This window comes from Phoca vitulina, unplaced genomic scaffold (assembly GCF_004348235.1).
Source record: "Phoca vitulina isolate PV1807 unplaced genomic scaffold, GSC_HSeal_1.0 scaffold20, whole genome shotgun sequence".
NCBI classification, from domain to species: Eukaryota; Metazoa; Chordata; class Mammalia; order Carnivora; family Phocidae; genus Phoca; species Phoca vitulina.
The window spans coordinates 23,322,679-23,335,749 of record NW_022589723.1 but is presented as its reverse complement, the minus strand read 5'-3'; the positions used below and the strand labels follow the sequence as shown (position 1 = coordinate 23,335,749).

Sequence of the window (13,071 nt, the reverse complement as noted above, 5' to 3'; positions counted from 1 at the left end):
TTGCCCGAATGGGGCTTTAATTCTGCCCTTAATTTGTAGGGGGTCAAATTGGAAAACGTTTTCTGTTTTGTTAAACCAAGGGTCGTTTCACCTTTCCCTCTCCCATTTATCATAGGCTTCCCACCTGTCCTATGGAACCTTCAAATCCATTCTATTCCAACATTGCCGATTAGCCCACCTCCCTCCATACCCTTTTGCCAGTTCCCAGTGAGCCCCAACCCTGCACTTCCATTTTCTTCACACACTGAGCTCCTATTCATTGTTAGCCTCTTATGGAACTGAAAGCTTCCACTGCCACTTTTAGGGTTTGGTAGGTCTCTTTTCCTTTTTATCTACTGGTACACTTGCCTCCTTCCCTGTCTTAGGTATCTCCCATTAAATGGCCACCATTACCTCTGCCCAGTGTGGATTCATATTATAGGTTGAGTTCTGTATGTGTAGGAGCTTCATTTTCTCCAGAGGATGAGTACCTTTAATCTCTATCCTATACCACCTCTGTACTCTCAATTGGTCTCTTTCCCTCTGGTCTCATATTTGCCCCATTCCCGTAAACTGACTACTCTTCCCCAGAGTAAAGTTTATTGCATAACTCATTTTTTTTAAAAGATTTTATTTATTCATTTGTGGCACAGAGAGAGAGAGAGAAAGAGAGAGCATGAGCAGGGGAAGAGGCAGAGGAAGAGGGAGAAGCAGGCTCCCCACTGAGCCAGGAGCCCGATGTGGGGCTCTATCCCAGGAACTTGGGATCATGATGACCCAAGGCAAAGGCAGACGCTTAACCATCTGAGCCACCCAGGCACCCCTGCATAACTCATTTTTGTCAGTGGTGATTCCTTATTCTTTTTAAGTCTCTAGAATGTCCCTATTTTTCCTCTCCATTTACCTTCTTTTTTTGGGAGTGTCTGATCACCACAACCACTCACAAGGATCATTCCTCACTTTGAGCTGTGTATCATTCATTTATTTTGCCTTTTATTATATTTGTTTGTGTCTATATTATTTCCTTGAGAAGGGGCTGTTTGTATTCGCCTTGTCACCTAGCACATTACAAATAGCAAGTCATTATTTGCTGTAATTATAAAAAGCTCTAAATAAAATCTCAAGAGGATATTAAAAAATCTTGATGCATTTGGAAACTTTTTGGAATAAGACTCTTGAAGAAGAGCATCATTAAACATGTAATTTTAAGTGATTTTTTAAAAATAATAGTATTATTTGGGTTTGGTTGTTTAAATTACTGCACCTTATTTGCTTATAGCCTTCAGGTAGCACTAGAAGTCACCTGAAAAAAATGGAAACAAATTACCATATAATATTGTTATTCCTCAACATGATGTATAAGAAAGGTTTTTCTTTACATGTAATAGAATTAAGTTAATGGACATAAGTATTTAATATCTCTTTTTCTAGCAGAGTTTACTATTTGCTAAGAAGTATGGCAAGCTGGTGGTGAAGAATCAGACAAATCTGGATTTGAATCCAAGCTTCACCACTTATTTATTACCTGTGACTTTGGGCAAGTTACTTAACCTGACTCCCAGTTTCCTTTTCTCAAAAAGAAAGGCATTGTGATAATTACAGAAAATGTACTTAAAGTGCTTAATAAAATGATTTTTACTTAGGAGATGTTCAAGTAATTATAGCTGTTATCATTTCTAAGTTGTCATTATTAGATATTGTGGATAAAGTCCTTGCCTCTAATTTTAACAATTTTAGTAGGAGAGATAATATTTACCTAACTTAAGGTGGTAAACAGATGACTATGAGAGCACAAGAAGGTAAGAATGAGTTCTTTCAACAGGAAATAAGGGGAGGTATTCTATAAATGACATTTCACATGGGCTTAGAAGGATGATCTAAAATTTTTCTGAGGAAAAAGAAAGCTGGTATAACAGTTTGTTCCTGTACAATGGATAAGACAGAGCACTGAATTAATTTTTATAAGATATGTTTGAGTTCATTATATATTTTGTATAGATTTATTGGCATTAAGTAATAGTCATTAGAAGAACAATTGGATTATTGTGATAGCATCATCACTGATGTCCAGTCTACAGTCTGCCCCCTCCCCCCTCCAGTTCTTCCTTTCTTCTGTTACTACAGTAGGCATGTCTGATCAGGTCATTTTTGGCCTAAAATCCTTTGCCTTCCTAACATTAATAGTCATGAAGTTCAGATATTCTGGAGAGTATAAGACCTTTCAATATTTAATTTCTAACCACTTTTCCAGCTCCTTTAGTGCTTTTTTCCTGAAAATCCCTCTGTGTCTTGCTCTTTGCTTTGTCTGGAGCAAGGCAGTAGTGACCTTCTTAACTGAAATGAAGTCCTGATTGTTAGTTGGCTTCTATTCCATTTACGTGCAGTTTTCCTTCATGCAGCCACAAAACTTTGTATGTATCACTATTAACGTTTATCTTATAATTATTTATGAATATGTATTCATTCATTTGAAAGCACTTATTAGGCATTTATTCTGTGCTAGATGTTGTTTGACTTTTTCCCCTCCCCCCCACTCACCCCTGGACTTTGACAGCTTGCCCTCTTTTTTTTTTGTATCTTCAACCTCTAGTGTAATGTCTTAAGTAGTAGGCATACCATCAACATTGTTGATGTTCCTTTTGTGTTTCATTAGAAACAAAGTTGTTAATGGTACTGAATTGAGATTATTAAGAAAATATGGTCAAAGGGAGTTTTTTCCCCTCTAGTCTTATATAATGAGGTATAATTTATAAACAATGAAATTAACTTATGTTTAGAGAATAGCTTAATGAGTTTTGATAATTATGTACAGTCATATAACCAGGTGGTGAATTTTTAAAACCTGGACTTTAACATATGTTTTTACTATGTTGTTTTTAAAATCGTAACCTTTTTTCTCTTCTCTTAGATTTATTTCTATATTGTTATTAACTTTATGCAGATCTAATAGGAAAAAGGAGAATTTTTTTCCTTCTGATTTGTGAGCTATAGACTGTAATACAAGAATAATAATAAAAGGATGGAATTTGTGTAACAAATACAAATAAAGAGGCACTATAAGTTTTTTTTGTAGATTGGAAACTCTAAATTAAAACTGGATTCGGACAACTAGAATTTTAAAATTACCAACATTTTAATAAGTTACAAGTTGTAGACAGAATGGAAGCCATCAAAGACCCTAAAAAGTAATTTTTTTTCTCTTCTCAAACCAAAATTGTCTGAGGAAAAAGAAAAAATAACTTTTAAAAGTAACTTTTAAATCTCATTTAAAAAATAACTTATTTTGGTTCACATTCTTTGAGCATCAGATAAAATCTTGGATTTATTCTTCTGAAGAAACAGTTATGTGCACAAATTTTTGCATATAATTTCAGTGTTTCCTAACCCCCAATGTTCTCTTCTAAAAAAAAAAAAAAACCTACTTAATATTTTTGTGATGTTGTCTTATATTTATAAGATATTCATATAAATGTCTTATATTTAATAGTAGTTATCCCCAAATTGAAGAAATGATTTAGAAGTCTTCTGAGGACATTTTCTGGGGATTATAGCAAGTCACAGTATTTCTTTTCCCATACAGTACATGCTGTACTGATGATGGTTACCTTGTATCTGAGAGTTACCATTGACCTGGTGTGTTGGCTACTTTGAGTCTTTCAGTGCAAACTAGGGCTACCGCTTCTCAATCTTTAGCTTGCATAAGAATTACTGGAAAAACTTGTTAAAACAGGTTCTGGTAGGCCCCACTGCCAGAGATTAATTCAGTTAGGTTTGTGGGGGGACACAAGAATTTGCATTTCTAAATAAGCTAGGCGATGCTGATGTTACTAGTCTATGACTCCACTTTGAATAGTACTGTGCTAAAGCTAATCCTGGGTTTCTAATACAGGAAAGCTTTCTTTACCAGATTTAAAAGGGTATATGAAAGCTATTATCATTGGCTACAAAGTTTGGTTATAGGTTCTCTGTTTTGTGTTTAGGGGGAGCATTATTTTAGCTCAAGAGTTCTGCTTTAGTTTGTTTTTTATAGAACTTCTACTAGTAATTGCAAAGAACTTTCTAAATGTTTGATTTTACAAATGCTAAACAGTGGCAATTAGCTGAAGTACTATTTACTTCACAGATCATTTGGATTTTACTCCCCCTCCCCTGATAATAGGCATGTTAAGATTGGAAAATGATTTTTAAAAAATGATGATTGATAATGATTCATGTTATTTGCAAAAATTTGTCTTCAACTCTTCCTTAACAGATGAAAAACACTAGTTTGAGGTACTTTACTTTTTAAAAAGAATTTTAAGTATTTCCTTTTTTTATGTAATGGTAAGGTACTGATCTTATAAGAATATACTTAGAGAAATATGTGTCATTAGAAAATAAAAGGATAAAGTGGAATTTAGGATAAAACATTGAATTAAACAGGGATGGCAAGCATTATTTTATTATTTATATCATGATCTTTTATGTAAAACTAGAAACTTTTAAGTACAAACTTGATAATAAAGCTATAAATTAATAAGACTTACTGTATAATAAAATTAATAATATCTGTTTTGTCTCTCCAGCTTTCATAGTAACCGTCCAAGTAAAAGGTTTTGTATTTTTAAGAAGCATTCAGAAGATCTCAGGTAACTAGTTGATCTTTTTAAAATCTTTATATTGAAAAATTATTTAACTTAAATTGTGTATATATGACATCTTTATTGAGATATAGTTCATATACCATTTAATTCATTCCTTTAAATTGTACAGTTCATAGTTTTCAGTGTATTTACAGAATTGTGCAGCCGTCACCACAGTTAATTTTAGTACGTTGTCATCACTCCAAAAAGAAACTCTTGTACCCATTAACGGTCATCCCCATTTCCTCCCAACTCCTCCCATCCCTAAGCAACCACTAATCTAATTTTTGTTTGTATAGATTTATGTATTGTGGACATTTCGTATAAACAGAATGATGCAATATGTATCCTTTGTGACTGGCTTCTTCCACTTAGCATATTTTCAAGATTCATCCATGTTGTAGCATGTCAGTACTTCATTTTTTATTGCTGAATAATATCCCATTGTATAGATCTAACATAGTTTGTTTATCTGTTAAGGTTATTTTAATTTTGAAGCCATTATGAATATTGCTGCTATAAGCATTTGTATACAAGTTTTTGTCTGGACTTGTCTTTTCATTTCTCTTTTGTACGTGTGTAAGGATTAGAATTTCTGAGTTATATGGTAACTCTATGTTGAGCCTTTGAAGACTTGCCAAACTGTTTTACAAAGTACCTCCACTACATTCTGACAAGCAGTGTGTGAGGGTTTCAGTTTCTTTACATCTTTGCCAACACTTGTTATTATCTGGGTTTTTTTTTTAAGATTTTATTTATTGATTTGAGAGAGATAGCAAGAGTGGGGTTGGGTACAGAGGGAGAGAGAGAGACGCAGACTCCTCACTGAGCAGGGAGCCTGATGCGGGGCTCAATCCCAGGACCCTGGGATCATGACCTGAGCCAAAGGCAGACGCTTAACTGACTGAGCCACCCAAGCGCCCCTGTCTATTTTTGATCACAGCCATTCTAATGGGTATGAAGTGATATTGTGGTTTGTTCTAATTTTTTAAAAACCTGATGTTAGGAAGACCAATCTAAATGATTGCTACTGGATGTTAGAGAGTTCTATTCATTATATCCTTAAACTAGAGGTATGATTAGCCTATATTCTCTTGCTAAATTTGTTTCAGTGGTGACAAGTAGTACCAAGATGATATCTTTATGCATTTATATTGTAAAGTGAGAACAAAAATAAGGCCTCCAACGATATTTGAATATTAAAAAGATATCTAAGATACCTAGTAAAATGACTAACACTTTTTTTAGTTTTGAAGTACATTTCTCAAACCACTGGAATTCTTGAAATTGTTAGGTAGCTTAATAATTCTTATTTTTCCTTTATCAAAGAGAAGTATACAACTTGCTTACTGTGCAGAAAGAACTATTGATGAATATTTCTAAAGACATTGATAATTAACTTTGGTTATACCACATGCTTAACTCAGAATCAACTGAGCACCATTTTTTCTTAATATTCTTCGGAATTTTTTGGACTCTGTTGTTCTTTATTTTGTTCACATTGCCATTGCTACTTGAAATAATCAGTGTCTTTGCTGTCCTAAGCTAATATATAGAGATAAGGTTAGCCAGTACTTGTTTTGGTGCTTTGAGTTAGTGAAAAAGGTGGAACAAGGGATGATACTATGTTTCAGGGCCTTTGTACTTATTAGTCCCTGTGACTAGTCTTGTTCCCCAGATTTCTGTATGTATTCCTTTATCTACTTTGGGCTGCTACTCTGATCAGAGTGAGCCTTTCCTTGACCACTTCATTTTACCTTGTATCTTCTCCCCTGTGCTTCACCCCAGCACTTCCTATCTCCTTTTTATTCTACATTTTTATCCAGATCATCTTTCATAATCTGACATACTGTGTACTTTTTAAAATTTTCTGTGTCCTCTCACTAGAATATGTGTAGTTTGGATTTTTGTCCCTGCCAGGCATTGACTAGTGCCTGACACATGGTAGGCACTCAGTAAATATTTGTTGAATAAGTTAATGTATATGTTGAAAATTATTTATATGAACAGTAGGTCCCACCTATGCTATAGCTCATAGGGATCAGTAGCTCACAGGGAAAGAAAATTTTGATTTAGTTTTAAAAATATAGTAGTATAAATTCTAAAACATTTACTGAATTCAAGGAAATGGATTAAAATTATATTAGATGTTGCCTTTACTGAAAATTTTTATAGGAATAAAAAAGGGTTTTTTTCAAAAGATGAGATTTTGGTTTGATTTTTACCTTACTGTTGTCAAGCTCAGTTATGTGTGTGTTTTTTTAAGTGAACTATATGATTTTAAAGGTCTGGAATACTTTTCTTTCAACTGGAATAGTTCTGAAATAAAAAACTGGTCAATTTCTGTGAATGGACATAACATACTTAGGATTGTAGAACAATAATTTTTGTGATTACTCTTTTGTCTGAATGGAATATTCATTCTTTGGCTATTTATTATACATCTGTCAGGTACATAATATAGCGGGTCTTATGAAGATGACAGTGATGAATAAGTCTTGGTATCAACCGTCAGGGAATGTATAGTTTATTGGGTGGGAGATAAGGGGTGAATGTATAAAACTATAATAAAGCAAGGAGGACCTTTAGTAAGCGCAATAGGGTCTTTTTTCCAAAGGGGAGGGTGATAACTTGGAATGATCTGCATAGGTGTTAGATATACTTGGCTTTAAAGAATGAGCATTGTTTATACTGATAGAAGATGCACAGAGGCATTTGAGTTAAAAGAAATAGCGTGAATAAAGGTGCAGAAATGAAAAAGTACAAGGCATACAGAGGGAATGGCTAGTAGTAAATGGATGGAGCATGAAGTTTAGATAATAGTAATAAGATTGCAGTCTGGAGCAGTAGTTTTAAGCTTAGAGCTAAATTGTGAAAGTGTTGAAAATAAGGTTAAGGAGTTTGGACTTAATTTGGAGAGCATTAGAGAACCTTTGATATTTTATATAGAATCAAGTGATACTGAATGAAGGTTCAATAGCAAGGTAAGTTATAGATGCATGAATCCTATAGATTAGGAGTATTGTGGTAGTTATGAACAATTTAGTAGGGCCTAAGTTAAAATGATGAGGCAGTATTAATACCATCATGTTTAAGAATATGGGCTCTGTCTGGAATCGAAGTGCTCAGTTTCAAATCTAGTCCTGACCTTTATCAGCTCTGTGTCCTTGGTAGTTTACTAAGCAAACTTTTTTTTTAAAGATTTTATTTATTTATTTGACAGACAGAGAGCACAAGTAGGCAGAGAGGCAGGCAGAGGGAGAGGGAGAAGCAGGCTCTCTGCTGAGCAGGGAGCCCGATGCAGGGCTCAATCCCAGGACCCCGGGATCATGACCTGAGCCGAAGGCAGCCACTTAACCAACTGAGCCACCCAGGCGCCCCTTACTAAGCAAACTTTATAAAAAGGTGATAAATTATAGCAACTGCCTTTTTAGGTCATTAAAATATTTATGTGTTTATTTATTAAAGATTTATCTATTTGAGAGAGAGAATAAGAATGGGGGGAGGGGCAGAGGGAGAAAATCCCCAGGCAGACTCCCCGCTGAGTACAGACCCCACGCAGGGCTCCATCCCACAACCCATGAGATCATGACCCCAGCCAAAACCAAGAGCTAGACACTCAACCAACTGAGCCACCCAGTTGCCCCAAGTTGTTAAAATATTTAGATAAAATGATATGTCTAAAATTGTTAGACTGGCACAGTATAAGTACTCAATAAATATTATAATATTCTTGCCATAGTGAATATTTTAAGGAAGAGACAGATAACTGTAGTTTAAGCTTTACTATTGGAGGAAACATCGTAAGAAAGATCAGTCATGGGGCGCCTGGGTGGCTCAGTTGTTAAGCGTCTGCCTTCGGCTCAGGTCATGATCCCAGGGTCCTGGGATCGAGCCCCACGTCGGGCTCCATGCTCGGCGGGAGGCCTGCTTCTCCCTCTCCCACTCCCCCTGCTTGTGTTCCTGCTCTCGCTGTCTCTCTCTCTCTGTCAAATAAATAAAATCTTTAAAAAAAAAAAAAAAGAAAGATCAGTCAGGAGAAGTTGATTTGGGGAAGAAGTACATGATTTTAGTTTAATGAAGGTCAGTTTTGATGTGCTAATGGGACGTCTAGGTGTAGATACAGAGCACACTGTTAGACTAGAGCTTCAGGGGAGAAGTCAGTCTAAAGTATGTTACTTGTTTGTATTTTGTATATTGGCAAAACTTAAAATTTTAAAGTATGTGATGAACTTCCAAACCGTATTTATGCTTTGTTAATAAGTTGACAGTAACAATGATCACATTACATGATCTATTTTTTTTCACCTAAGCAAAAATCACTTATAAGCAGGATTTCAAAGAATCTCATGGAGGAAGAGGTGCAACCAGAACAAATAAGGGAAACAAAGCCATCAGTTACTACCATGGCTTCTCTCTAGTCTGACCTGCTGAAGCAGGATGATCTTGTCTTTATTATTTTCTCTGGACCTGGGTTCCATTTTCCTTCCTTAGTGCAGACAAGCTTTCTCTATTGGTGACTTGAACATACTAGTCCCAGTCTCCCACAACTTCCCAGATCAAGAAATTTGATTATAAATCCCAGTTTTACAAATCCTTGTTTAGTGAAGGCATGATGAGTTAGGCATTCCATCCCTGGTGCAAGTAACTATGACTAGTGGAATAATAATTTAGCTACTACTTACCATTGAGACTACTTTTGGTTTCTGCAAGGGCAGTTTGTTAATAGAGAAGACTATATAATTAGTTATTAAAGTTAAGCTTTTAAGTTTAACTTAAAAATATTCCATTTAGAAATCTAGTACATTTTAGTAATCACTTTCAAGAGGACTTTTAATTAATGTTTGATAAAGTTCACTTAAGTTGAATAAATTTTTTAAACAGTCACATTTACAATTCAAGTTCCTTAAATACCTTAACATCATTTATACATTTAATATATTTGATTTTCTTTTAAACAGCATTTCATATGCTTGACTCATAAGATCCAAAGTGCTTAATCTAGTAAATATAATAAATTAAACATATAGTGGTTTTCTAAGTTCTCTGAAATATTTCCATATTTTTGCAGGGTTAATAATATTTTTAAATACCTTTCAACAAAAAATCAAAAGTTTAAACAATTTAAATTAGAATCTGAAGGCCAGTGTTACATCCTGTATGCCAGTTATGTTTAAATATTTTCAAATAGCAAATGCTACACAGTCTGATCCAGTGAGTATAAAAACTATTCCTGAATTCAACAAAAAGTATTGACGGCTTTGGGAATTGTTTCCAAACATTTTTTAAAATTTATAATCATTATAGATTTCATTTAGGAACTGCAGCACTCAGTGGAGTTTTGTTAAGGAACAAGTAATTTAGGCCTCAGCTAGTGGACCAGTTCACCGTGTTCATATGCTAAGGACCAAGCTTTGGACATCTGTAGTGAATTAACTACTTTAGTTAATTCAGTGTTAAATGAGAATAATGCCAACCTTGGATAGTTTTGGTGAGAATTAAACTAAAAATATATGGGAAAACCTTTAACACATGGTACACAATTGATGGCAGCTACAACATCATCTCTTTTTAAAGCCTTAACGTTTCTCTTCTAATTTTTTCATCACCTAAATAAAACACTAGATTGTAAGCTCTGGTAGAGCACAGACTATATTTTTTGGTCATCATTATAATCACAATGCGGTATAATAGTACATAATAGTACAGTGTATATAAAGACAGCCTCAGTAAACATATATTGAGTGAATTAATACTATATCCTTGCTTTGCAGATGAACAGAGGCACAGATAGATTGTGACTTGTTAAAATGACACAAATTGTTAGTGAGGCCAAGGCTGGGCTGTAGGTCTCCTGTCACCTAGTTTTTAGCATGAGTAGTAAAAGTTTATAAAACAAAAATACTTTCTGTAAATAAATGGTAGCATAATTTGAATATGGCTATTCCATTTTCCAGAGAATCATTTCAGTTATATCAAGTTTTATAACAAAAACGGGAGTGACAGTTATGACATAAAAAACAAATTATAGAAAAATAATCATTGAACTTATGTATGGATTTTTATAAAAGATGAAAACCTTTTCTTTTATACTATTTGCTTTTTTTTTTTTTTTATAGGGGCATTACTCTAGTGTGCCTTAATTGTGATTTCATAGCTGATGTTTCTGGCTTAGATAATATGGCCACACACTTAAGTCAACATGAAACTCATACTTGTCAAGTTGTAATAGAGAAAGGTACGTATATATAATTGTATTACTTTGGATTTTTGATATTTATTCCAGTATTTTTGGTCAGCCACAATATGGGCTCTTTACTAAATCGTTATTCTCACTCATCATATTTCATGTGCTGTTTTAAATATAAAACTTTTCTTCTAATTTCAGTTTCTGTTTGTATCCCAACTTCTGAACATCTTTCTGAGTAAGTTTAATTTTTACTTCAGTGCATTTTACTTTGATGGATTTTAGCACTATTGCATTTTAAAATGTATCATTAAAAGAAATGAAAAATATTAAAGTTTTTTTTTTTTTTTTAAAGCTGCTTGTTGAAATAGGTTCCTGCTCTTTGGAGCTCGTGACCTGGTGCAAGACAAGTTGGAATTTCCTAAGTTCAAAGTTCTGAGATGTTTTCTTACACAAAGGCAGTTAAGCAGCCAAGTTCATGACACTAGCTCTCATTATTCAGCAATTTTCAGCTTCAAATGGGACTAGATTCTTATTCCACCTTATCTTTGTGTCAGGTTGACATATCTTAACATGTGTTTTGGGTTTTTTTTCCAGTTGGCTCTCTCCAAAAATAACTTTTGTTGCTATGGTCATTTCTTACTTTGCTAAAATAATTTGTGTTTTTCTCTGCTGTACTTGCCTTCAGAATAATACATTCCAAATGATATGGCTGTTTGTCTTTTTGTGTTTTGTCTGCTTTCGTAATTTCTTATAAGTCTTAAGTTTTTAGGCCAGATGATTGTCTTTTTCCTCATCCGTTGTCTGTCATTGTGCTATTTTTCTTATTTTTCAGATGCAGAGGCAGCCCAGAGATTTCAAAAAATGTCCAGGGTACACCTGGACAGTGTCCCCCTTCGATGGACACAACTGATGCCTGTTCTCTCTTTTCAAGGAATGTGAATAATTTGACCGTGGGACCTGCTGTAGGTTGTGGTCTCAAGAAATCAGATTTTGGGGAGACTCCCTTCCTTCATGGCTGGCCTCCCGTCAGGCTGATGATGATTTAGCCAGAGATGGTCTCAGGGCCCACCAAATTGAGCACACCTTCCCACTGGGGGCTTTGGCTCTTGATCTTAAGCTTGTGGGTCGCTTGTGGCCAAGAAAACCCCATCAGATCAGTGCTTCAACATCCAAGTTGAAGTATAGTCATTTTGGCTGCTGCCTTTTAATCTTCATCTAGCATGAATGCAGTCCAAGGAATACAAAAGCTCTCTGGTTGTTAGGAAACCATGGTTATTTTCATGTCCTTGGAACAACAGGTCTCTAAAATTATGTTCCAAATTGCAGTTATTTTTCTATCATTTAAAATATATTACCCAGTACTAACTTTCCAGTTTTTTAGGAATACCAATTCTCAGATTTTTGAATTTTAAAAAATTTAATTTTGAACTTGGTTTTATGTTCTCCAAATTTACTGATGTCTATTTTATGATGTCTATTTTTATATTCTTTTCTTTAAAACTGTTGTTTAGTGTTTGCTTTGTTTTGTTAAGAACTCCAAGAGATTCTCTGGAATTCTCTACGGATTCCCTTATAGCTGCCTATTTATAGCTTTTTATTTTGGCTGTTGTTCAGACCATTTGACATTATTATATCCTCTGTCTTACTTCGGGATTATTATGATCAATATTATCTTAATAATTGTGGGTTTTAAAGTGTAAAGAATTGGCAAAACCTCTTCTTGCAGACCTTTAAACAAGTTTTAAAGTCACGTATTTGTACATCTAATATATAATATCCACTTAACCATTAACGTAGTCTCTTTGGGTAAAGGTAACATTAAAAATTATGGGGACCAATAATGTAGTTGTTTATATTTTTATATATATATATACATACATACATATATATATCTCCTCATACATATGTATATTTTAAGAATTTGACATTTGTTTATTTTAGTTACATTAAATATAGATCTACTAAACAGTTTTGATGCTATTAATTTCTTTTAATAAAAAATTGTATTGTTTAAGTGCCTCAGGAATTATTTACTAATAAAGAATTCATATGAAAGCTCTAGATTTATCATATAACTAGGAGGATTGCTTTAATTGTTTTATGGAGGCCTTATTATTATTTGGCCTACAAACTGAAAGCTATATCTACTTAATGCACCGTACACTGTTTTCCTCCAGGACAATTGAAAGGTCACTATACTATACCAATTTCTTGAATCTTAAAGACAAGCAAAATGCCTTTTGTAATCTTACCTGCTGTGAGGACAGGCAGGCTCTGAAA

At 34.2% G+C, this 13,071-nt stretch overlaps 1 protein-coding gene across 14 annotated transcripts in view; it reads left to right on the top strand.

Annotated features, from left to right (window-relative positions):
* Positions 1-13,071, top strand: part of ZNF280D (zinc finger protein 280D) — a 305,658-nt gene that overhangs the window by 249,124 nt on the left and 43,463 nt on the right. For 13 of the 14 annotated variants that reach the window (XM_032417673.1, XM_032417674.1, XM_032417684.1 and 10 more), the window contains 3 exons: positions 4,545-4,607; positions 10,721-10,839; positions 10,990-11,026. In XM_032417673.1, coding sequence (XP_032273564.1) covers positions 4,545-4,607; positions 10,721-10,839; positions 10,990-11,026 — 219 coding nt within the window. Of the gene's footprint in view, positions 1-4,544; positions 4,608-10,720; positions 10,840-10,989; positions 11,027-11,623; positions 12,621-13,071 lie in introns of those variants that run through there. The other variant, XM_032417683.1, reaches the window with a different exon arrangement.